Source organism: Aptenodytes patagonicus, chromosome 18 (genome assembly GCF_965638725.1).
Source record: "Aptenodytes patagonicus chromosome 18, bAptPat1.pri.cur, whole genome shotgun sequence".
Lineage (NCBI taxonomy): Eukaryota > Metazoa > Chordata > Aves > Sphenisciformes > Spheniscidae > Aptenodytes > Aptenodytes patagonicus.
This window is the reverse complement of record NC_134966.1, coordinates 7,892,622-7,919,200: the sequence shown is the minus strand read 5'-3', so window position 1 is coordinate 7,919,200 and position 26,579 is coordinate 7,892,622. Positions and strand designations below refer to the sequence as shown.

General features: G+C 43.3%; 1 protein-coding gene across 7 annotated transcripts in view; it reads left to right on the top strand.

The window, feature by feature from the left end:
* Positions 1–26,579, top strand: part of RAPGEF1 (Rap guanine nucleotide exchange factor 1) — a 90,469-nt gene that overhangs the window by 37,947 nt on the left and 25,943 nt on the right. For 3 of the 7 annotated variants that reach the window (XM_076355453.1, XM_076355448.1, XM_076355452.1), the window contains 9 exons: positions 1,176–1,354; positions 4,540–4,696; positions 9,860–9,948; positions 10,334–10,486; positions 11,922–12,045; positions 13,348–13,531; positions 14,130–14,645; positions 21,156–21,358; positions 23,922–24,080. In XM_076355453.1, coding sequence (XP_076211568.1) covers positions 1,176–1,354; positions 4,540–4,696; positions 9,860–9,948; positions 10,334–10,486; positions 11,922–12,045; positions 13,348–13,531; positions 14,130–14,645; positions 21,156–21,358; positions 23,922–24,080 — 1,764 coding nt within the window. The remainder of the gene's footprint in view (positions 1–1,175; positions 1,355–4,539; positions 4,697–9,859; positions 9,949–10,333; positions 10,487–11,921; positions 12,046–13,347; positions 13,532–14,129; positions 14,646–21,155; positions 21,359–23,921; positions 24,081–26,579) is intronic. The other 4 variants (XM_076355454.1, XM_076355451.1, XM_076355456.1 and 1 more) reach the window with 2 other exon arrangements.

Below are 26,579 nucleotides of genomic sequence, written 5' to 3'. Positions count from 1 at the left end.
AAAAGCAGCAGTTTAACAGCTGACAAGAGCATGGGGAGCACACAATGCCCACAGGTCATTAATTCTTGAAGCTGAATTTACTGAGGAGATAATGGATGAAACTTGACTCTGCTAAGCTCTCTGCTCCTTTTCTAGCAGTGTTCAGTAGTTAATTTAAATCTCACTTAGGAACTATTTGTGGCATTAAAAGTCCTCCAGGCATACTCTGGTAAACTTTTAAAAAATATCCCTGTCCAGAATGCCATTAAGATGTCATGTATCACTTCTGAATTTCCTGTTCTAGTGTTGGTGGTGGCACGGCAGTTGGTGACCACAACTCAGCTTTGTTCCAATGAATTGTTCCCTTCTGCAACGTTCATTCACCGATGCCAAAACTTAGCTTTCACAGTCTGTCCCCATGGAAAGCGTGCGAGTTCCCTTGTTGCAGCAGCATCACAAAATGACTTAGGTCGGAGGCTGATCAGAACACGTTTTATTTGGGAATGGAGAGACAAGACTATAGCCCACTTTCATACAAGCAGGCATACTGGAGTCAGCAGAATTACTCAGAATAATAAGGGTGAACACCGCATGTGTCGTTGAAACTATGAGGGACGGGTACAAAAATGGAGGCATCTTGTTTGGATTGTTCTGGGGTTTGGAAGTTTTTCTGATTGTGGTTTGTTTTTCTCTTTCCCTTTGGCTGATCCACTCCATTTACTGATTGTAAAGACCTTTTGATAGTGAGATGTGCTTAAGGTAAAAGGATTTTGATCGCATCAGAGGGGCAACTCTTATTTAAAACCAGTAGTTGTTGCTTCCTTTCTTGCATTAGCATTACTATCTGCACTTGGTATATTTTTTTTCTTTCACCCTCCGAGTTCGGCGTGTGGGTTTCAAAGCAGTGCCCTTCACGTCGTCAGTAGTGTTAATCTTGGCCTAAACCTGATCAAGATTAGCCTTCAGTTTGGAATGCACGTAATTCGGAAAGTTAAAGTGTGGGTGCAATTTTGCACTGACTGCTCTTTTGAAAGAGTAGTAATTCAATTTAAAAGTGTTTGTGGTAGAAGGGGTTTTCTCCAGTCCTCGTGGAATGTACCTCATTCAGTGTCGCTGTACTTCAGGTTAGTTAAAGTAACCTTGCCCTTAAAAATCCTGAGGTTTTAACGTATCTCTCCTTTTTTCCTCCTCTTTAGAATGTGTCATGGCTAGAGGAGAAGGAGAAGGAGGTCGTCAGCGCATTGCGCTACTTTAAGACTATTGTGGACAAAATGGCAATTGATAAGAAAGTATTAGAGATGCTGCCAGGCTCAGCAAGTAAAGTGCTGGAAGCCATCCTGCCCTTGGTGCAAACCGATCCACGCATCCAGCAAAGGTAAGTTTCCTTCTTGGGTTTTGGGACTATGACAGACCAGCAGGCTCCCAGCTTCTTCCCTTCTTGTGTCTGAAGAATCACATCGCGCAGGAGACAGGGAATGCTGCAGTGGCTAATGAAGTGACTGCTATTTTTACTAATTATGTGGTAGTTTTCAAACATAATTTAGAAGCAGATTCCCTGCTGCGAAGAAGCCCGTGCTGTGGAAAGATAAAGCAAATAAGAATGGTTTCAGAGAGGAGGAAGGGCTGATTCTTAGCATAAACTTGGAAATGCATCATTTACTAGCGGGAGATTCTCCTCAGATGCTATACTGTTTCTGCAGTCTATGATGGTATCCTAAAAGCTAACAAATCCAATAGCTTTTACTTGGAAAAGAGTTTATCTTCAGAGTAATCCCTCTTTGTGTTCAGTTTATCCACCCTGATACTAGAGAAGTCTGAGCCTGCACTCTTAACTGCTTTTTTGATTTTACTGGATCAGATACAGAACAGAAGTAAACAGATGTACTTCAGTAGAGTAACCAGTCCAAGTTCATTCCTGTGCGCTCTCAACAGATTATTTGTTTTATGTTTTAACAGATTACGTACATTATGTTTTAACCAGTTAGACAGTGGGTTTGAAGCCAGAAAAGAAGTAGAAACTTGCCACAGCAAAGCTCAGCATGGATTATAAAAATTTGTGGAGTTGCCAAGCCATAGAGATATAGCTGCTGTTCATCCCATAGATGCTGGAGCAATTGATTTACACAGAACAAGCAAACATTGTTGAATAATACAGAAAGAGCAAAATTAGCGCAGACAGAGAAAAGCACAAAACTAGGCAGAGAAATGCAGGTGTTTGGTTCCGGAAATCCTGCCAGTTTTTGTGCTGTTCCTATTTGTTTTCCCATTAAGTATCTCCAAAATTTTTGTTTCAGGATGCTTATTTCAATTCTGGTGCAAGAAAGGTTTATAGTGTGGTCAAGACAGCAGTAGGGTGCAAAATATTTTGCAAACAAGAGATGCTTAGCTGTGTTTGGCCCTAATGCATAGACCAGGGTTGTATCTGACGGTACAAAAGAGAGGAGGCAATAGGTGAGTATCAGAGCTGTGACTGGGACAGGAGAGATCCAATTTAGGTTAGATCTGTAGAATTATAATGAGCAATAGCTGTTAGAATGGGAACATTCATCAGGCTTCTGGATGCAGACACAAAAGTTTCTTCAGTTGCTATCAGGTTTCCCACAGCCATTAAATTCCTGACAAGCACCTGCTTTCACTTAATAAAAGAAAGAATGAACTTTCCCCTTGCACCAGGAGAACATGTAAAATGTCAGCAAATATTTTTAGGATAGAACATGTCATCTTTATAGTCGCTTGCTTTCATTTGTGTATCCACTGGGTGATCTTTCCTTCCAAGAATATATTTGGAAATAAATATCAACTAAGTGGTCTTCAGCAGCAGCAGTATTTCAGACAGTTCTAGTCTTCAAACTCCTTATACCCTCTCTCTTAGTAGTGAACTAATGCAACCTTGACAGTTGGATATCCATATTTACCCATATAAGCAGAATTTTCTTAGTCAGTAGTCAATGGAGTCCTCGACATAGTGGTAAGTCTCTCTTTCTGGAAACAATATGTATTACAGCACAGATCCCATACGTATGTTCTGCCTTGTTTAGCCTCACAGCAAAAAAGGAGATCTGGCATTCTCAAAAAGCCGTGTCCTTTCATGCCTACCTATGCACTTAGTTTCTTTTGAGTAGTGGCAGGACACAAAGGGGTGATTTTGATAGCAAATCTCCCTCAAGAAAAGTGAGCAAGACTTGTGTCAGTGTGGAAGAAAGCCCTACAATTATTGTTGGACTTCTTTCTGCTTTAGGGGAAGCGTTTGCATCAAGGAAAAAAGTAATTAAATCTGGCACAAAATGGGCTTTCAATTACTGCCTCCTTAGAAGGAAGCAGACTGAAGATTAATGGCAAAGAAATCAAAGCCCTAGAAAGAGATGGGGGAGGGCCCTATTTAGGAAATACCTCCTACCAAGCTAATTTCATTTGAAATTAGAACAAATGGCAAGCAGCATGCTTTTAAAAAAAAAAAACAACAAAACCAAAACAGCCAAACAAAGAAGTACTTGCCGTTGTTTGTATCCCCCGGTTGTAACTTGACAATAGTTCTTTCCCCAGTCCTGCAGACTTCATTCACCTAAATAATCTCATTGAAGCTTGTGGGCTTGATTCTCTTCTCACAGATAATGAAATTACTGGAGTTAAGCCAGTGTAAAATGGATACCAAAGAGAAATGGGGAGATTTGGAACGCTCGTATCAGTAATGATTGCAAGATTACACCTTCTCTTATCTGTTTATGGTTTTGATGCAGTTTGAAATTAATTTAACTTTACAAAGAATTGTTGAAGCGTTGCCATCGGCAGTACTGTTAACACACCTTGTTTAGTAATAAAGCAAGTGTTTTTCAGAATGGCCAGGAAAATGCCTGTGAGCACTGTTGTTACAGTTAACTTTTATTTAGAGTTGTCATCCTTCCAAAATTCTTTTTTTTTCCCCTTCAGAACAATAGCTTCAATTCTGTTTCTCATTAGAAACAAAACAAAACAACACCCTTCCTCTTCCAAACCTGAAATTCATTCAGTTCAATTTCTGTAAAGAAGCAGGTTTTAATTACATCTTTTCAGGCATTATAAACAGTGAGGAAATGATTTGTAAAGGAATGAATACAGTCAGCTCTCAATTATCCAAGACATTTTTGGAGAGAAAGAAGGAAAGCATAGATAAAACTGAAATAATAGACTTAAATACAGGACTTAAATATTTACCTTTGAAGTTAAGGCATAGGATGAAGCTGCAAATTAAAATGGAAAGCATGTTCTTTTTAGCATTGCTGTGTTAACCTGCAGCCCAGATAATTCGTTCTGTTAACTGAGAATGAACTGTTGATTGTTTGTACCTTCATACTGTCGTCCCATTTGGTGCTGGAGAACAGGAGAGCAACTGCAGCGGAGGAGAAACCCGGGCTTTGTCACCTGCTAAACACAAATTCTGAATGTCAGAAAGAAAAGGAGAACAATCACATTTTTAACAGTGTGAAATGCACTTTAAATCAAGCACGCTCGTAACATTTGATAGTATCTCCATAATTTCATTTTGTTCTTTTTTTCTCAACTATTTCCTCCCCTGCCGTTCAGTTCTGCCATCTCGTCCTGCTATAGCCGTGTGTACCAGAGTCTGGCCAATCTAATTCGCTGGTCTGATCAAGTGATGCTGGAAGGTGTGAATTCAGAAGACAAGGAGATGGTGACAACAGTGAAGGGTGTCATAAAAGCTGTTCTGGATGGAGTCAAGGTACATGAGACAAATATTGTAAATTATATTATATAAGGTATATAATAATGTATTTTAGAAGAGATCTAGTTGAAAGAGGTTTTTAAGTGCAGGTAAAATATAAAGATCCTATTCTTGCCTTCAGTAAACTACCTCTTAAATCAACTGCTCTGTAAGGGAAATGATCCTGCTTGGTGTGCTGGTTAAAGAGTAGCACAAATGGTTTGGCTATTAGTGTGTGCTTCTGAAACGCTCACCCTGGCATTTGGATGAATTGGAAGAAACCATAAATCTTTATTGAGGGTTGTATTAAAGTTTCAGCAAATCGTTCCCAGTCTCCCATGCAGATTACAAGACAGAGTTTGCATATTTTCTGTCTAGGCAAAATATAATGGAAATGCTTCCTGTCAATGCCCACAGAGAATCAAAGACGCCAGCTCCATCCCTTAACATAAATTTCAAGGGATTCGTCAGTGATACATCACCGCTTTCAGCAGTCGGATTAGGGTGTGGAACAGGTGATGAGCTAAGCTCAGTTTTCTGGAGATTAATTTTACATAACTAATGGAAACGTTTAACAGAAACCTTTGTATCCTTTGTGAGACCTGCTTATAGCATTCCCTCCCTGCCCCACCCAGGGAAAGTTGTTGGCTTTCCTTCTACTTGCCGGTAAGCTTTTGGTACCCATTATTTCTGTTTCCCAGGTTTGTCTCTGGGCTGATGGCCACGGAGGCTGTTCATTCAGCTGTCGTAGCACTGCAGTTAAAATTTGCTTGACCTGGGCTCAGTGCACCAGCGGAGAGACCATCATATCTCCTGGGAACCTTATTTTGCAAACTGTAGAGAAAGTTAAGTCTCTTTCAACAGCAGGGCTGAATCTAAAGGGGAATATTTAGATCAAGTACAGAAGGAAGGTTGGGGTAGAGTTTTAAGAACTGCAGCAGGTGTTCCACCTGGATTAGTGTATCAGGAACAGGCATCTTTCACTGTACTCAAACTCAGCTTAGTTTTTATTAACTGGGGCTGAATGCAAAAATGAAGTGGATCTCCCAAGGTTTGGCTATCATGTTTTCAGGAGTCTCGGTGTGGTGTTTGCATGCTCTGAATATCTCTCTAGTGTTGCTCAAACACAGATACTAAAATCTGCTATTACTTATTGAGCCTTTTAAACAAATATCCTTGAAACAAAACATTCCCATCACCTAAAGAAGACAGATTTTCCAGGATTATTTTGCACAATATGCTCTTTAAATTTAAGCTCCAGATTTGAAAAGTAAAGCCGATCTTAAATTTGCACAGCAGGATGGAGAAAAAGAGTTTAGCGTAAAGTCTCAGTTGCTGTTAGTGTTGGAATTCAGCAGCAATTTGCAGTACGTGAAAATCTGCACTGTGGTATCTGAACTGTAATACCCCAGCAAATAGCGAGACAGTTTGTTCTGTTATCACTTAATGAATCCGCACGATCCCGTGGAGAGCGGTGTTACCACCAGATCCAGGATAGAGTTGTGTCGTCTCATTGCAGGAGACTTGGACACCCACTGTCCTTTCACTGTCAGCAATATTTAAACCCTCGGTACCTGTTGCCTTCCAGCCAAGTAGCGTGCCTGTGCGGATAGGTGGAAGGTCTCAGATGCCTGCTCTACCCGCGCTGCGAGCCAGCCTAGGCTGGAAGCGATGCAGGCATGTCCACGCAGTGCTAAGCCTGAGCTATTAAGCCCCGCTGAGCGGCATGGCTGTATCAGTCTCTACTTTGTTGTTAGACTAAAAGTTATTTTGGCCTTCCAGTTGGAGCTGGCTTATGTCTGGTCAGCTTGGAGCATGGTTAGAGCAGATGTGTGGCTGTCTGGGTGGATGCGAATGTGTCTGCCCATCACCAGGTCAGCGTTTGGAAGCGGTGTGTACTCATCTCCTACTGCATAGCGAGGAACAAGGTTTATTTTAGAAGGGCCAAGCCAGCTTTCAGATCTGAAAGCAGAACTGAGAAGTTGGACACTTTTCTGCTGTGGAGAGCCTTTTTTGGTTTTCTGGCAGATCATACAAGATCCACTTCCACATTTCAGTGCTTACTTCCCCCTTTATTTTCAGAATTGAGCATAAAGGAGTCGCTTGTTCACTTGCGTTACTTGCTGTTTTGATCTCAGGCTTTAGTGCCCTGCTAGGCATATATAAAAAGAAAAAAAAATCCTTGTTTTGATTACGTAACTTCTTAAAAATCTATCTCATTTTGGAATTTCCAGCTTCCTGAAGTAGCATAAGTTTGTAGAGAGGCTTTAATTATCTCTAATTACTGCTGCAGCAATCTCTTTACTTGCTGATAAGGAATAGCATAATGTGCATCTGGCTCGGTTGCGTGCTGATTACCTCTGTGTGTACATTGAAGATCTTGACTTGATTTTCAAACACTAGTTCTCATTTTGGGGTTAGCAGAGAGGAGGAAAAGTCAGGGTCCAGGGAATGTGGTGGTATTTGTTAAATTTTAGAGGAAAAAGGGATGCTCTCATGTATTGTCAGTCATATGTTGTCTCGGTGTCTCTGGTGGGAGGTGTTTTTTGGGTTTGGTGGTTTTTTTTTTTTTTCACAGCAGCAATGGTTTGAATCCTTCTAAAGCTACTTTTGAGCTAAATTGGATTGTTTTTCTCCCCTGTTGTAACCTACACTCCCATATGGTGGACAAGCGTGTGTCCATTACAACTGGCAAAATAGGAAAACTGAGCGCTTCAGCCCCGAGCATCGGGGGCTCATCAGCGCTGCTGCGGCACAGCTGCCACCGCCGCAGTCTGCAACCCTGGCCTTGGTTTGGTTTACGGTGTTAAAAGTGGTGAAGAAAGGTGAGGAAAAGGAGATGTTACATTTTCCCTTCCATCGCCCTTGCAGGGGGATGTTTAAGGAGTATTTTGGCTTTTGGTTTGAATGCCCATACATTTTCTTTCCCTTATGTCCTGGTTTCGGCAGGGATAGAGTTAATTTCCTTCCTAGTAGCTGGTACAGTGCTGTGTTTTGGATTTAGGACACCTTATTGTGCTCTTACATGTTGTGTGGAGTCACTGTTCTTGCTGGCGAGTACCCAATAACCTCACGGGGTCTGACGCCGAGTCCGTTGAAGTGCATGAGAGTCTCCAGAAACCTCTTCAGTGGTGGAAGTTTGTCCAGAGGGCAGGAAGGTGGCAATCCGTTGTGTCATCACTCGCTCCTGACGGTGACTCGGAGCGTGGTGCCAGCTGCAGCCAGAAGAGTCAAATGGTGTCACTGTGTGATTTCCAAATCGTCTGATTTACAGAAAAGCCTTGTTTGGGCTTTGTAGGCTTCCAGGTCCTACGGGTTTTTTTCCTAATGACGTTCTGTAAACTTTATAGGGGAATTTCTAAAGTCTAAAAGGAATAGCGAGTTTTTAATTAAAGATTGTTCATCCTGAAAGAGAGGATGAAACAGAGGAAAGTACATTTTTTAAAAATAGTTTCTGTTGAGTAACTGGGGACACTCAGCAGAGAAGTCTCAGGTCATTTCAGTGTCTGTGTTACCACCGTAGTTCTTCTGTGATTGAAGGGCCTTAATTATTTTACTTTTCTGCATACTGTGTAACGTACATCACCACAGTGGAGCTGATAGATTGTCAAAAGCCCTGTCGGTCTGTTGCTCCTTGTTGCAGAGTATTTCCCTGCTGGGGGACGTGGCCCTCCTTGGAGGTGGGAGCTGGCCAGGCTGGTCGGCTGTGGTCAACTTGGTGCTGCGCTTTTTCTCATCAGGGCACTTCTCAGAACACGCTGTTCCTCGCCAGGGCTCGTCTGGTCTGCCCCAGAGAGGAACATCGTCATAGCATTAGCCCGCATGGACATCTGCATGTGCTCTGTTTGTGCTCTCTCTTCCTTCCCCACGTGTGGGATTTTCCAGGACAACTGGAAAGCTGACTGTTTTGTCGTGTTTTTGGTTGACATGGTGTAAATTATTTCTGAGCACAAGCTCACACCAAAAATGTAAGTAGAACATCAAAACCAAGCTATGGTGGACACTTGGACTGCATTTGCCATCCTTTGCACATCCAGTGCAGTACTTTTATTCCTCTTGTGCATGTGTTGACTCACAGAAGTTCAGCTTTAAATAGAGCCTTATATAAAAATACGAGAACTAGAATATTTCTCTTCCTTGGGAGGATGACGATGATGACATTCCAGTTGCAGTTATTGCATTGAGAGAGCAATGACAGTTGTTTCCAAGCTCAACAGACATGGACGTGAAGATAATACTGGAATGATGACACTGTACTTCAGGCTGCTTTAAAAAAAATTTAAAAATTGATCCCATATAGTTTCCTTTGCATAATATTCTGGGAAGCCAATACTGTCAGGAAGCAGTGCCAGTTTTCCAGCCTGCCTGTAAGAGGGCATGTGTTTGTATCTGTGAGCAGTAGATCTATTTGTTGGCCTCAGACATCCATAAAATGTTCTCTCGATCTTTCTGGCGTGAACGACTCTTGTTTCGACTGCTGGCAGACTTGTAGTTCAGGATTATCATGCCCTTATCTCTTTATCCAGAGCCTTATCTGCCTATAACAGATACACTACAGTAGTTCCTTGAATGATTAAGACTTCCATTGCTAACATGTTAAAAGATGGCTTCAGGGGAAGCAGACCTTTTAATAGGCCTGTTCGCTATTTAATTTGTTGTTGGGCACCTTACAGAAAACTTGCTTTTTGAAACAAATACATACTTGTTTATAAAATATAAAGCAATTAGTTAGTTCTTTTACTGGCTAGGTGAAGTACTCCACTGTGTGAGACTTTTTTGCACTTATATTTATGTACGTAAAGTCAGTTTGCCATTATCTAGGGTGTTGTGGGGACGGGAACACATTTGTGACAATAGAGGAAGGAGGAAGCACAGCAAAAAGACACATATGTGGGTTTGTGCAGAATCCCCATAGGGCCAGGGTTTATGCACATTAACTCAAATATGGCTAAACTACTGCTGGGTGCAGGCTGCTCCTTAGAAGCAGTGCTGCATCATTTGTACAGCTCTGTACCGGACTTACACCCAGCTCAACTCTCTCTGTGTCCATGCCATCGTTAATTCATAACCTGGGTAACCAAGAGTTTACTGCAGTAGCATCCCTTTCTGTCCTGGGATGTTTGAGTGCAGCATTCAGAAAATAATGATTATTCTCTTTTTCTTCTCTCCTCCATGCATCAGGAGCTGGTCAGACTCACGATTGAAAAGCAGGAGCATCCCTCTCCCACAAGCCCAGTTAAACCCAGTTTACCAGCATGTAAATCTGACAGGTGGGTCACTGACAAGGATTTCTTCTGTGTGCAGGACTAATATAGAAGGGATAAGTTCTGACTACTGATAGTTGAATTAAAGCATTCAGTTATTCTTCACAGAGGGTGACGTAGTGTTCTTTATGTAGCCTCATCCATTACAGTGGGACCACTTAGAGAACGATATGCTATGATAGGGAAGATACCAAAATCTGGCCATGAAACATCGCTTGGCCGTGACACATGTATTCTGCACATACATGGAACTCCACCTGCAGATGAAAATTCTGCCTTCTGCTGTAGGTGCCTCTCGTATTGCATATGATTTAAAATATGTATTAATCTGTCAGCATGCTGCATTTCAACTGTGTTCTATGATCTGCAATCTGTATTTTGCTTGTTGCAGCCCATCAGAACTTCCCCTTACAGACCGAGAAATGGAGATCCTCAACAAAACAACTAATTTGACTCAATCCAACGAGCTACTGACCGACTCCATGGATGAAGAAGTTGCACCTCCTAAACCCCCTCTGCCTAGCATTCGTGTGGCAGAAAACAGGTAATACTGGCCAACCAGCTGACTGAAGAATACCAGTGGCTCTTACCAGCTTCTTGTTTTTTAAACAATCTTGCAAAATGTGCGCAAGAGAGGTCATGAGGAGGGTTAGTGACGCCTCTGAATTTCCAGTCCTCCAGAGTAATTCTTCCCTGCTCCTGGACTCTGTTTACGACTTTGTGTTCTCTCTGTCCTGTTTTGAGCAATACCCTTCGTTATCTGTGTTTTCCTTTCCTTCTTTTTATGTGAGGATAGTGCCATGCCCTGAGATCCATGCATGAGAGGCATCACATAAATGCGTAAGAACCTTATTTAAAACTACGCGAGTACCACACTGTACAACAGTGTCTTGTGCTGTTGTATCTAATGGGAAATGTTCTGTTAACCTCAGCTGGCAGTTACCAATCTGTCCTGCACATCCATGTTGTCCTGCGTTGCTTATCAGCTTAAGAGTGAAAGGAGCCAATAGTGCGTGAAAAAAATCTTTTACTTGGTTGTTCTTACCCTGTTCTACGAGTAACCACATGAAAGTTTCTATGTTCTATTTTGAGAAGGAAGAGAAAAACCCCAATTCGCAGGTTTTTGCTCTGTGTGTATGATGTTTTTCTTCTCTAGTGCTGGTGCTAATGGATGGTGTGAAAAATACGTGTCGTGCTAATTTGAAAATGCGGCATCAAGGGCTGTGGCTGGCAAAAAGAATCACATTTCTATGTATTTTATGAATTCTCATGGGTTATATAAAAATTTCCTGGTATGTTCCAGGAACAGAGTACGTGTGCTCTTGGAAACCTCACAGGCTTGACGATTACCAGAATTATGTGTCATTAAAAGCAAAACCTAAAAGTACAGTGGTTAAAATCTCACTAGTTACTGCTAATGTGTGTATCTGAAACAGATTCATGCCAAAACAGTATACGTGGTGAGAGCAACGCTGACCATCTTGTTCCCTGAAGTTCACTAGGAAAGTAAAAGGGCAGAAAAAGAATTTTCCTGTCCTGTAAATTTTTGAAACTTTGAACATTTTTCAGACCTGGAAGGTTTGAGGAAGAGTGACTTCTGTGAATGGAAACAATATTTGGGTCAACCAAAACATTTAATTTGGATTTTCACCACTTTTATTAAGAAATAATTACTGTGCTAATTAGCTCCATTAAAAATAATTTTTAAAACAGCAATTGTTTTTGTTTGAGAAATGCCAACTCTTTTCCAACCTTAAAAAATAAATCACTGAACAGGACCTTACCTGTGAGAGTATTCTTAAATTGATATTTGTTAGTGGATACACTTTGCTGAATAGATCCGGGCCAGCTTTGGACAAGAACCTGTGAGTTCTGAGCCTGGCAAGTCAAAGGCTTTCTGGAAAACAAGCTCATGAAGCCTCTAAAAGTCTTTTTGCTGGAAGAGTAATGGAAGCATCAATGCCTGTTGTGTCTTGCAGCCCTCCACCAGCATTGCCCCCTAAAAAACGGCAGTCGGCACCTTCCCCAACCAGAGTGGCGGTTGTGGCCCCCATGAGTCGAGCCACCAGTGGGTCCAGTTTACCTGTTGGAATCAACAGACAGGTAATGGCGTAACCCCTTTGTGAAAGCCAAGGGAAACGTGCTGTGAACGGTAGCAAAAGCTCAGAGAGGTGCTGTGACCTGCAGCCGCGCAGTTCCCTGCACACCTCTGCTCGTCCCTGTACGGGAGAGCTCTGGAGCGGGAGTTTTAGCGACAGGAACATCAGTATAATAAATAATGTGAACAGCTTAATTTTTTTTTTGCAGTGCTGTTGTATTTAATTAACAAATTGCTACAAACTTTGTTGCCTTGAGCTGTAGCAGAGTGTGAAGGTGTGAGCGGCTGAGTGTTGCCGTGTTGAATAGATCAGGGTACAGAGCAGCTGGCTGAGCTTACCGAGATCTCACCAAGGTTTACTTACAGGCCAAGGGAGCATGTGGCATATTGAGATCAGAAGTCTGTCTTCATCCAGTCACAATTTAAAACATCTTTTAACCCAAGCAGTAGTTTGAGCAACTGCTCTGACCACTGCTGGTGCTTTGGGGAAATTTGTAAATTTTCTGGTAGAAAAATGGAAAACTTGTGACTGTGTGTGTTAATCATATTCCATCACTTGTGCTAGTCTGGGGTTTATGAGGTTGTAAATGGCTGGGTTTGCTTTACACATTCAGGAACTTACTAACTCAGCAGTGAGGACCTGAATCGTATTAAATTGCACCAAAATCAAACCTCGTCCTCATCCCCAAAGCCTCAGCTCCGGCTTAGGGAGCCTCTGCTGTCGTTTGGCTGACCCAGATGAAGCTGTGGCAGTTCTTCAGTTACTAGTACAATCACACTTAGGTTGTTTTGCAAGAGTGGGAATACTTGAGGGGTTCACTCGCAGGTGGAAAAGCTTGAGGTAATTTCCGAAGTAGAAATGTCATAGGCGCAGAAAGTTGTATCTCACTATAACTTATTTTCCCTTTGCATGCACCTAAGCTAACCAAATATTTGCTGAAGACCCAGTTATTTAATGAGTAATCTTGCAGTCTGGTTAGCTGGTATCAGTGTCTTGACAAGCAGTCATCAGACGTGTGTAGCAGTGAGGAACTTGGCCATCTTCTCAGCGTCTGTGAAGCCCAGCGTGGGTTGCAGCACACCCTGCCTGGAAGCAAGAACACACAGAGCTCCCTGGCATGGGCTGTTTACCAAATCAGACGTTTTCTGTGGTCCTGAAGAGCTTCTCTAATTAGAGAGAGCTAGCAGCACCGATCCTCTCCCCTCCTGGTTTTCTTAATGCAGCTGTGAGGTGTTTGCTCCTCGAGCTGCATCTTGCTTGCTAGCAAGCTGCCAAGAATGACGGTTATTTGGTTTTTTTGCTTAAGGATTTTGATGTTGACTGCTATGCCCAGAGAAGGTTGTCGGGTGGAAGCCACTCCTACGGGGGGGAATCTCCTCGCCTCTCACCGTGCAGTAGCATCGGCAAACTCAGCAAATCTGACGAGCAGCTCTCTTCCCTGGACCGGGACAGTGGTCAGTGCTCCCGCAACACAAGCTGTGAAACATTAGGTAAGCGAGGGGTTGTCCAGAGCTGCTGGAGGAGCCCCCATCACTCTTGTTCGGGAGCTGTTGTGGCTGTGATGCAGAAGTAAATGGATTGTGCTTGCAACTGTCATCTTGTAGTTGCTGCGAGCGGTTCTATGCAGAATTATATTCTGTCAGATAGGAAAAAGCCCAGGGGAATGTGTTTCCCTAGCTATAGATGATTGTGTTCAAACTCAATTCAGCTCTCAAGTGGAATGTTTTGTTGATTTCAGCCTTGTCTGCAGACATCAGTAGGAAATTACAGTCCTGGTAGACTAAAGCAATGTTGTATCTATGTACTAGGAAAGAAAATATAAATATGAAACATAAATAATCTCTGCAATGATCTACCTATTGAATTTTTGTTATTTGTTTGCTAGTGTAAAGAAATAACAATGAGAGTTTTATTAAGGCTGGACGTTACAGAAGGTGTAGCAAGATGGTCCCTGCTGCAAGGAAGTACCACTCTGATTAAATGAGCTGATTAATTAACTGATGGAGTGGGAGGGGCAGAATTGAGAAGGGCTAAGCAGTAAAAGAGAGAAAGTAATGCATCATTCTCCTGTCCCCTCTGTTTAACCAGATCAATCGGATCACTATGATCCAGACTATGAATTCCTGCAGCAGGACCTCTCCAACGCTGATCAGATACCTCAGCAGGTGCCAGGTATCCTCAGCCCATTGCCAGAGTCCTTGGGTGAGTCTGGCTCCCCTTTCCATGGACATGCTTTCCAGCTCCCACAGGGCAGCTCTCCTCCACTGGAATTCTGCAGCCTCTCGGGAGCAGCACAGCCAACAGAGACTCCTCCAGCTTTACCAGAAAAGAAGAGGAGGAGCGCAGCCTCTCAGACTTCAGATAACTCAGGCTGCAGGGTGTCCTATGAGAGGCACCCTTCCCAATACGATAACATCTCGGAGGATGACATGCAGAATGCAGCGTCTGTCCCATCAGTACCCTTCACGCCGTTTGCTGCTGTTTTGCCTTTCCAGCAAGGAAACTCTTCAGCACCGGTTGAATTCATTTCTGACTTTGCTGCTCCAGATTCTAACAGTGACCCAGAGAAGCCACCACCTCTACCAGAGAAGAAAAACAAACACAGTAAGCAAGTTCTTGTGTTTGGGTTTTACTTTTACCTTTCCTTTTCCTTGCAGTTGTTGAACTTCTGATGACCACTAAGTAATGGTGACCCCAAGGTAACGCCCTTGCTTACGTGAGGCTGAGTGTCAAAGTCAGTTAGTCAGCGTCAAAGGCATGGAAGGGAAGTGTCAGTCCTTTGGCGGGGAGCTCAAGGCCCAGGGGAGCTGGCATCACACAGCATCTTCATTACTATAGTGAGACCATTTTACTTCTCTGTTTACCTGAGTGCAAATCTTTGAGGCACTCTGCCTTGCAGATCTTCCTGGTTTATCCTCCCTTTTTATGTCCATTCCTTCCCCCCTGCCCCCATTTTATAAATGTTTTCCCACTGCAGGAAAGAATTGGGTACTCTCCAAGAGCTCAGAGAAAGGGCTGCTTTTCTGTCCAAAACCGAGCATTGCCAGAGCAGTTATTTGGCAATAGGAACACAGTCACCCACATAGCTGTGCAAGACAACACTATTAACCTAGCGTCCAGTACTGCTGTTTTGCTACAGGATCTCATTTCCTTTGGATGCCTAAGAATTTCCCACATCGTTAAAATGAGCAGCCTCTAAATGCGAAGGCTCGCCATCCCCAGCCAGACTCCTGGCACACCAGTACTGACTGCGACTCAAGCTCACGGCTTTATTCTGATTTCCTTAATGTTCATGGCTGAAAACACGTGAAACCTCTTGCCAAAAAAGCAGCCTTACTGATCTGCCAAGGAAGGCTGTGGACTACATAGTGAGATCCAGCAGATGTTAGTTTACTAGTCACTGGCTTCTTTGCAGTTGTACGTTGCATGAGGAGGTAGCGTATACAAGACCTGGATCAACAGCGTTACACTGTATGGCTGGCAGCCCAAATGAAGAGCTGATTCAAAAGTGCCGAGTTGGCCTTCTGACTCATTTCTGCAGTTTATAGTCTTTTCACTGGGAATAAGGTGAAAGTGAGATCGGTGTGTCATGCAGCAGGGTCAGTATTCTGTCCATTGCTATGATAGTTTACTATGCCAGTCTTTTTTTTTTTTTTTTTAAGAAGTGCGTTGACTAAAAGCATTTCCATTATCCCTAAGTGACCAGTCCACATTTGTAACCCTCTGGGATTTTAATCAGACCACAAGGCTTGACCCACCTGAAAGTGAGGGTCTTGTACTTCAGTGTCCCCATACATAGGAAATGATTTTTATCTCTCTCTGGTAAGCAAGCAGTTAAAAGATACTGAAAGCAGCTAAAAAGGAGCTTAGATGTTTGTTTGTAGATAACAGAAAGGAAATAAATGCTGGCACAGGGCATAGCCAGGGTTGGTTGTTATGGCTCGTGCTGTTCAAAATACTTGCCTGCAGTACCGGCTGCAAGGGGATGTGATGCAGAGCCTCCTTACTGTAGGATCAGGTCCTTGTGGGCTCTGCATATTAATAACGAGGGCAGGGTCCAGGTGGTTTTACACCATGCAGACTGGGATGGGTGCAGGGAAATGCACCTCTGTACACGTAGGCAGCTTTAGTAGGGGGAGACGCCTGCGTGAATCTTGGGTAAGAGGCAATTTGACAGTTGAGAGAGAGCGCTTTGTTTTCTGTTATCATATGAGATGTCAAGGAGTTACTTAAAAACAATTTTAAAAGCTATCTTCGTCATTATTGCCCGTGCACACTTTTAACCTCAATACCAAGGCCTTGTTTGTGAATTTTCTTTGATGTTAGAATAGAGTTAATCATCTGGCACTATCAGAAGCTCTTGGAGTATTGATCAGATTGTATTGTTAGGAAAGGTAGAAGCTGTTATCTAATGTGTTGTCAGCTCTGATGGTTTGGTAAAGCATCCTTGCTGCAAAGCTTGTAGTAGTATTTGGGCTGTTACCTGACTGCTGCGGATTTTTTAACTGCATTCATGTGACACTGAGAACTTGTTTTAGATTGTCTTTACTCTACACTATATCACACCACAGATTTGTGGTTGTTAGTTTTACTTTTATTTTCAACATTAAAAGGGCAGTAAAACATTACTCAGGCTGTATGGTAGCACCCAGGATTTTTTTGCCTGAAGGCTGATGCATGTAGATATTCTTCTGTAATCATATAGGTGAGGCAGTGCTGCTTCCACAACCCCAACAAACTCCTGGGATCCGGAGGAGATGCATGAATTTATTAAAAAGATCTAGAGCTCTCACAGATGGAACTTGCTTGTAGTCCCTTTGTTGTAGGTCATCTTTTGGTAGTTGGCAGGAAATGTTGCAGCAGAGACTTCAATGGTCTTTTTATTGATAATATACAGCAAATCCTGCTAGGGTTAACAGTGTGTATTGCTGTGAGCTGTGCTCAGAGGGACCTCCAAGAGTTGACTTCTCTATAATTTAAACAGAGGAGTGATAAGCCTTTTAGCCTGGCATGAATTATTGTTATTTTACTGTGCTATAATAGTACATGTTACTGTGCTAAGGACAAATTACTCCAGACTTCTGCTTGAGCACCAGCATCATGCTCCTGCTGTACAAGACGCAGACATGGAGCAGCTTCTGCCATGAAGAGCCCAGAGTCAGAAACAACAAGATCCTCCCCCCAAACAGCTTGCAAACTCGAAGCAAGGCACTTATTCATGTTTCCTTCCCTGTCAGTGGGAACAAAATGCAACCTGGTGCCCTGTAAGCAGCTGGTATTTAACTGCAGGAACCACGCTGAGGGCAGCCTGGGCTTAGCCAGTGGATAATGCGAGCTCTTTGAAAAACAGCTCTCCTCCCAGAGGTGACAGCAAAGGCTGGCTTATTTAACCTTAACTTCTCCAGTGAGTTGATGTGTGGTATAGCTTAAAAATTTCCATTATTTTGGCTCTTGCCCACGCACACAAATCTGTTGCGCTTGTTCCGGGCCAGTTGTAACACAGGCTGCTGACACAACGCCAGGAGTCAGGCTAGACCAGTGAGTCCTCCTCATCGGGTACTACTATGCCTTACCTATATTGCAGATGTGCCTTATTGCTGATAATCTTCTAGAAGTTCCTTGCAGCTTCCAGGACCAGCAGCTGCACGGCGAGCTGGCTTGGGTGCTGCTGGTGCCCTCTGAGCAATACCTGTGACTCTACCATGTGGGCAGAACTGGTGTGTGATAGAAATCCCTGAGCAGCTTTAGCTCCTTCAGAAATGACAGCCAAGGCACTGCAGGCAGATTGCTGGGAAGGTGTTCCTAGCCTCAGTCTGAGATTTTTTTTTTTTTCTCCCCCAAATATTTTCTGTCTGGGTTCAGAACTGACATAAGCTGGGCACGGTACTGTGATGGGAGAGGTTTCTCTCTCAACGCCTCCCTTCTCTCCCGGGGTGCTGCCTTGAGACTGTGTCACTCCACCCCAGCTGCTCACCGTGGAGGTTGCAGCCCCCATCCCTCCCTCTGCACAGAGTCGCTGCAGGGCGTGCAGCCTGATCTGAGCTGGTGATGTAATTTCCCATCTGCTTTTTAAATTTCTGCCTTGTTAAATACCACAGCAGAGAGGGGAAGGGATGGAGGGAGACGGGAGAGAGAAGACCCTTTGCAAACAGCAGTCTCAGGAGTGGCCCTGCTCCCTTACTCTCCTGTTCAAGATTGGCAGCATTTTAATGATGCCCATTTGAATTTGCGCTCTGCCGTCTCCACTCCTGAGCCAGGTTTGTATTTCACCATGCCAACTGTTTTTCGCTTCACCTAAAAACAGAGAAGAAGACAAAGTAGAAGCAGAGACATGCTCACCCACCCTGGGCTAGCTGTAACAAGCAGGGCAGGGGAGCTGCCATGGCGATGGGATGCATTAGCCTCCTAAAGAGCTGAGATAAAAAAGCTCTTCATTATTCCCTTGCAGATTGAGTTAAGGCTCTCAACAGCATTCAGGCTTACTACCTTGAGTTAGAGTAATTTAATTTTACACAAGTGTCTAATGTGATACCCTTTTTGCCAACACTTCCCGAGTTGTAGCATCATACAGACGTCTGAACCCAGGAACTCACAGCTGTCAATCCCAAGTGTTGTCTTTAGATCTGGACGTTCAGTGAAGCACTGTTTTTGTAGGTAACTCTGCATGAAGGGTTGCTCTGAATTTGGCAATGTCAGCTGCATTGCACCAGGACTGCCAAGCCTGACTTCTTGGCTTTTGTCCTACTCAGTTGATGAGCTCTCAAAATGTGGTCTTTTCCCTCAAGCTCTTGTCCTCTACGCTTCTCCAAGGAGTCTTGATCCTTAGTTCACTTTTGCTGCTAGAGAAATATCTTTCATAAGCCTTCTTTAGATCTTATCCTCTAATGTTGTTGTATGGTACCAAGGCATTTTTCAGGGCACAGGTATTAATAGGAGTACCTTAGTCAACTGAATCACTTACGTTTGAAAACTATTTTAGCAATTCTGTATTTTCTACACCAAGACTCCTTCACCATGATTTCAACTAAGAGAAAATTGCCAGAACGTGCTTCTTTTCACTGTTGGGACTTAGGCTAAAATTCACGGGCATGAGGAAATTTGGTCTTGGCTTTAACATGAGTGCTGACACCAGCAGATGAGCGGGCACAAACGCACACCAACACGCATGTGTGTGCAGTTTGAAACCTCTGTCACACTCACTTCAAAAAGGAGAGGTCTGAACCAGCAAGGGTGGTGACTTACATCTGTGAAGTGGTGCTGGGAAGGCAGGAGGGCGGCTGGGGGAGGAAGAGGAGCAAGGCTCGGGTAGCAGGGGGTACTGGAGGTCAGAATTTCAGCAGCCTTGGCAGAGCTGTGCAGGAGCTGGCAGTACTGCGGGACATGAACAGGTTGTCCACTGGCAGCACCATGTGGGGTCATAGGATGGGGACAGCAGGTGTTACCGGTCGGGATTGAAATCCATCAGCTGAGGTTTCCTGCACGCCGATTGCCATGACCTTTTTTTTTTTTTTTCTCTTCTCTTCCTTTCTCTTTATTCTATTTTTTGGAGGAGGGATATCATTCTGTGGGAAGGGGCAGCTGTGTTAGCTCCATTTCTAAATGGAGTTTAAAATATTAGAGGAAATCTGAAAAAAGGTGCAAAAGACAGGTGCAAAGCGACTCCTTCCTGCCGACACGTTTGCACGGCTGCATCCTGTTTGAAATAGGCTGGCCCGCAGATCTGCATTGACAGGTGAACAGGGGGCTTTGCCTTGCAGCTAGTGTGGGAACCGGCTTCACGATGTGCAAATACTGCATTGTGGTCGTTGTATTTATAGCTTTCACTGAAGTCATCCATTCATTTCAGCTGTACAACTGAAATGCCAGCAGAAGCTGAATAATTGCCACCTAATGACCAGATTTACAAAAACTGACAACTGCTTGTTTATCAGGAAGAAGGGAGGAATGATCACAGCGTATCTCGTGCATGACAGCATATTTACAAAAAAGGCCTTGGTTAGTCCTTTTTATGACACTTAAATACATCTATTGCTCCTGTTCTCAGGTATATAGCAGAGTTTTCTTTCTTTATTTTACATTTATTACGTACACTTCTGAACCTTAATAATTCTGGGGTTTTGTAGTCTTTCTATGACACTGGGTGTCATTCTCCCCCTCCAACACTAAAATATTGCAGCTGTAACTAATCCTCTGTCAGAGCCGCATAGGCAGACCTGTGTGGTTTTTTTCATATATTTTGGAAGGATATTGTACCGACGGAAAGGTCCTCTAAATGAGATTTGATCCCCTTTAATATTTCCATTGAACCACATCTCAGGAAAGCTTTTGAGTCAGTTGGATTCAAAAATTGGAGATGATAAGATGCTTTAAATAGGGATGGGAGCAAAGGGTGTTGGATTTGAGCTAAGGAGGTAGGAAGGCATGGTCAGTGGCACTTTTACAAGGTAAGTCTCTTGTGCCAGCATTGGCAGTGGTATATAAATAGCTGATGGAGAGGTACACCCAGTCTCACAGGTAGGTGTTTTCCGATAACAGTTTTATCAGCTTGCTAGAATGGAGAAAGGCTGCAAGCCTCCTCGTTCTAGAAATCTTGCTGACTACAGGTATGAGACTTATTATAGGTACAAGAATTATTACAGATTTATTGTCAAGGTTGCATCTTTGTACAAGATTATTTGTGCCTCCTAGAAAGCAGACTAAAGTTACTCTGTTTTTTTGGTGAGTTTGGGCATTAGCTGTTGAATATTTTCAAAATTGCCATGGGTTACATGAGGAAGGGATTTGGGCTAAGAGTCAGTGAATCAGACTTCTCAAGTAGCTGTCTGGAGACCTCGCTGGTTCCTTAAACTGTTGTCAGATGTGTTTGTGGCCTGTGATTATGTTTGTTGTGCCCTGGCTTGCAGGATGGGATATTTAGATCCTTTCCTGCAAGGTAGATGGCAACTGACTGTGTGAGCTACCTGTGAACAGGGCACGGATGCCTTGCTGCTCCCGGCCTGCAGCAAAGCCCGACTGAGAGTGGCATGGCCTTACTCTTACTTTATTTTGAGAATGCCTGCTTGTTGCAGCTGCACCGTGCGGACCAGGAACAGTGATGCGACCTTTTTTTTGCAGTGATGGCATATATGCAGTTTGTGGAAGACTACTCAGAGCCACAGCCGTCCATGTTCTACCAGACCCCTCAGAACGAGCACATCTACCAGCAGAAGAACAAGCACCTCATGGAAGTCTATGGGTTCAATGACTCCTTTATCAGCTTAGACCCCTCTCAAGATCTGGCACCTCCTCCTGCTCTCCCACCGAAACAGCGGCAGCTGGTGAGTGACATCCATGGCGCCCTGCCCGGCAGGGCACACCGGCCTCCCAGGAGCAGCTCTATTCTTGCTACTCCTGTTTCTGACAGGCTGCGGTGGTGGGAGGATGTCTCGTTGGTGTTACCACATCATGCTCCTTGTCATCTTGTTAACATGTTTTTAGGCATTTTGCATCATCTCCTTTGAGCTCCTTTCTAACCCTACGTTCAGACTGTTCCCCACAAGCTCTGAAAGTCCTAAAACGCCCTAAAAATGAAACGTTAATCTTCCACATGGCATGGCTGAATCTGTGCCAGACTACAGGCTTGTGTAACAACAACTGCTTTGAAGATTTTGACACGCTGGGCAACACGATTTTCAAAAGATTGCTGCACTGTTGTTCCCAATGCTGTTTTGAAACTGTTGTCAAGGATGCCACAAATAATAACTGTTTAAACATAATAACTGCTTTTATGGCTCAGTCTTTGCCAGAGCCACAGAACTTCGGTATAGCCATTATTTAACTCAAGCATGTTTTCTCCGCATTAGTCCCCTTGTGTGAGTCAGGATTTTACCTGTTTTTCAGTGTTCTGCTAGCCCTTCCAGACTCCCAGCACAAAAAGGCACATCCACATGTGTATGTGTGTCGGGTGGTGGGTTTAACAGTACAGCGAGTGCCATTTTCCATGTAGGGGATGAAATCCTGGCCTCAGTGATGGCAGCAGCAGTTTTGTTTCCAACCTCAGTGGAGCTAGGATTTTGTCCTATTTCTTTTTAAGGGTCTTCCTTTCTTTTATCTTTTTTTTTTTTTTTAACTCCAACCTTAGGGGGTTTGTTTATATTAATTATCTGATTTGCTCTATTTATTAAAAAAAAAAAGGCATCTTTTGTGCTGATGTAGCTAACTTAAATTGGCCATGGCTTTAACAAAACAGGAGGAAATGTGGGAACAGAGCCATGGTCTTACCATCATGAGGGCAACTGTTGCAATATTTCTTCATGTTATCTATGCTAAAGTTTGACTGTCCCAGGGTGTTACTTCTTAATCAAATGGGAAAAGCAACCAAGAGCTCTAATTTTGGGATTTGCATAACTACATTCCTGTGATACAGGTAGGAGTCCTAAAAAGATAAAGTAATGTTTTCTGGCTAAGCTAAACTGAGTAGTATGCATTATTGCTTTGTGGGGATGAGACCTTAAACGCCCGTGTCCCATCTTTGGTGAGTGTCCCTGCTTTGCAGGGACACTGAAGAGTCTACAGGACTCCTCTGAAGGATCAAGCAGTTCTCCAGAGTCCGTGGTCCCCTTGTCAGTGTGATCCTTGCACTGTCACTTGTACCTTGTAGTCCCTTGCCCTACCTCCTCCTCCTAGAGGTGGCTACACTCTAGTGATAGTTTCCAGTGGTGACTTGGTCTTAACACAGTCATGAGAGAGGGTGTGTAAAGCACAGATTTACTGTAGCCATTGTGCAGAAGGGAAATTCTGCTCCTTTTCTGAATTTGTCAGCTGAAGCAAAGCATTTCTTTGCTGCCCTTTAATCATTATCTGGGCAGCCAAGTTGTCACTGGTTTGCCTGCTAGGCATTCTTGTAGTCTTGCAAGCTGATACCATCAAGGTGTTGCTTGCAGTTCCCTTGAAGCAAAGGTTTCTTCAAGTGCAGCCTGCCACCCTTACCTTCATCTCTCTGTTGGGAAAGTGGTGCAAGCAGACGATGGCTTATTCAACAGTCATTGTAAAAGCCACCAGACTCTTGTTCTTCTGCTCCTGCTGCCATGAGAATTTCTGAAACAGCAGATCACATGGGCATCAGCTGCTCTAGCAGTAGGCATGTTTTGCTGGATGGACTCCTCTATAAAATGATAATTAGGAAGTCCTTTCTTGTGAGCTTCGGATGTTATTTATGAAACAGTTGCACATTATATTCAATAAGTCAGAGCTGAGAAAACCTAGATATACCTTAGCCTCCCTCACACTCCTTCCTATAGTGGAATTCAGGAGAAGTTCCTTACTAGTATTTGTTACTTACAGTGTAATATCTCCCTCTTGTGCAAATGATACATCAGTTTGGATTGGGCTGAAAAATGGCCGTACGTGACTGTTACCCAGTATCTCAGCAGTACCAGTGAGGGCCCAGAGATCACACTGGAAAGACCAAGTTGCCAGTCTGCAGGTTGCCACAAAAAAACAGTGATCTGCAAGAGTCGGCTCCTTAACAGCTAGAAGCAAGAGCCAGTTCCTCCTTTGGGCGTCTGCCCTCCACACCATGGAGAAAAAAGGGCAGTGAGGAACAGCTTGCCTCTCCCCACAGCAGCTGTCCATGGGTGAACTGGAAGGGGGAGGTGGGAGTTTATTTTTAAGGGATTTGTGAAACAAAGAAGATTTGAACTGTGATTTTTGTCATGCCTCTTGAGCTCAAGAAAGGCATATTGGTATGTCTGGCTCTGATGAACTGTATGAATAGCTGTTTGTTTAGCGAGCCATTATATGCATTGTTTTACAGTTAGCATTTCTTATCCTTTATTCATAGCCTTTTCTGTGCTCTCTTTCTTTGTGTCTTCTGTCTCTTGCTTTCTTCCCCCTCTTCAGCAGGCCTCCTATGCTGCCTCTTCTTTCTCTTCTGTCTCCTACTGTGTCCAGCAAACTAAAGTGCCCTTCACCCCCGAGGACATCGGTGCCACTCAGGGCCTCACTATGTCAGTCTCTAACTCCTTTCTCAACCGGCACAGCTCCTTTCCTGTGCATTCGGTGAGTTGCTCTCCGCACTTTAACACGTGTGCGTATTTGTGTCGGTGAAACGCTTGTGTGCAAATTCTGTGCTTAAACGCTCTCAGTTGCAGGTAAAGGTGAAGGTTCTTTTGGGGGCTTTTGAACTCATGTAGTAATCAGCCAGGTGAGAAAAACTGTGTGTAAATCCTACTAAATGAAGCACAGGGGAGGTGTGGCTTCCATTACTTTACATACACATCGGTATTGACATTTGTGGCGAGGGACTGACGAAGGAGAGCTGGCCTGTGTGCCCAGGCACACTCCTTTGACCTACATGTTCCCGAGGCTGCACATTGGAGCTGCAAAGTCTTTTTGTTCCGTTGCATAATGTCAGCGACGTGGATGAGTCGATTAAAGGCTGCTGTGTGAGTCTGGCCTTTGGAGAAGTGACAAGATGCCGTCCCCGAGATACATGGATTTAGTCAAATGTATGGAACAGTGGCTGCAGCTCCTTAATTTTTTTTCTAGAAAATGGCCTCTACCAGATCTTTCATCTCATATTTGCTTGTCTGCTTCCCTTCACATCTCCGTGGTCCCAAACAAGCTCAGTAAGCTTGTATGATTTGCTGACGAATGAGCAGGGTTTTCTCTCCTACAGCACTTGTGAGCAGTCTGAACAGAGAACAGCAGGAGGAGCTGAGAATGATTTAAATCAAAATAAGAATAATCTTAGAACACTGCTTAAATCTGTGATCAGCTGCTTAAATTAAATGGTAGAAATAACAGTGTTAATACAATGAAATTAAATCTAGCCATGGGATTCCACCAGCTCATCATTATGGGGCTCGTTTGCATGTAAAACTATGTGGTTATGCTCTGATTGCCATGTGATAACAACTGAGAATAGACTATTTTTTAACAGTGACCTGGATGTTTAGTAATTTAGACTTCTTCTGGAGAAGAAATTGTCAGACAAGACTTGAGAAAATTCAGAAGTGTTCAATTAGTTTAATATTAAATGTTTGAAAACGGTATCCTCCCACTGTGCCACTGCTATCTTCCCATTTCAACACTTACTCATTCTCTAAAAATTAGCAATAATCGTTGGTCCAAAGAAGAAGAAAGTATTCAAGCACTTTACAAGTAGTGCTACTTCACAAGGAAGGAATTAAAGCTTTTGGCTTCCACTTGTGTGAGAGAGAGCAGTATCATAGTTTTGCTGCACAGATGAAAAGGCTGAGGTGCGGAAAGGTTAGTGCTTGCACAAATTTGTGGTAAACAGTTTTAAAATTTGAAGTAATGCAAAAGTTCTGAATTGTACAGCGCTCTTGTTTGATAGTGATCCTTGCAAGCAAAACACAGAACTATAAGACTAGGTAAAAGCACTTGACTGTTTTTGTTTTAATTGAGAGGCTATAAATATGATACTATAATGCTCTGAAAATATGTGAGCACTTTCATTTAAAAAAGCATCCAGGTTGGATTAAATGATTACTACCTACTTAATTGTTCTGACCTGTTCTCATCTCGCTTTGGACTACATTATTGTGAAAGTATTATTTTATGAAATGTTAAAACTTCATTAAAAAATCCGTACTCATTTTTGCAAGGATTTGGTGAGGGGAAAATAAATGGCTGGAGCATGAGGAGCAATGAGAACAATTAGGCAGTGCTCTGTCAAATGCACAAAGGAAATAAGCTGAATTAAAAATGGTGATTTTTCCATTAATGCCTTTAAATTATGATAATCTCATAGTTGCTTGTGACTCTAGCTGGTCTATTTTTTCACAGGCAAAAATGAGATTTTTCACTATGACAGTCTCTCTTTGTCTCTGAGCTGCAAAATACCAATGTCCTTACATGCATCATAGCTGACCCATGTAATACCATAACCATGGTTTATCCCATTTTCCCTATCCCTAATAAGACAGAGATGCGAAACAGCTGTCAAGGTTTGGATCATTCCCAGGGTGACACCCTGCATTTCAGCACTAAGAAGGACCAGAGCCCCTCTTGCAATCTGCTCCCGAGCATTGGCTGGAAAGACCGTGCCGTTTCACGCGAGGCATGCCGTGAGCTGCACCAGTAACACTTTAAGCACGTCGCTCTGCTCCTCTTATTCTCATGTCTTCATTTTTAACTCTCTCACCAAAGAAAGGCCACTCAAGTGAGCACTGTGGTGAACAACAATAAACCTGTTAAAAAATAAGCGGTAGCTTTCCACCAGCCCCAGCAAGGGAGTTAATGCTAGGGAGAGCACACCTTTCGCATACCAGCCAACGGAGGAGTTGGCCTCCTGTGTACCCAAATATCAGTGGTGATTATCAAATCTCTTAAAATGATATGTCTCCTACATTAATTGTTATCCACTCTGTACAGGAAGCAAAAACCTCCTTAGATCAATACCAGGAAGTCAGAGCTGATAAACGAAATGGCTGTCCATTGACCCAACGTGAGCAATGCGTTGCAGGTTTGCCAAGCGTAGCCAATTTTCAGAAAGTGCCATGTGCTTTTTTCCTTCCCTGGAGACTGGCCTGG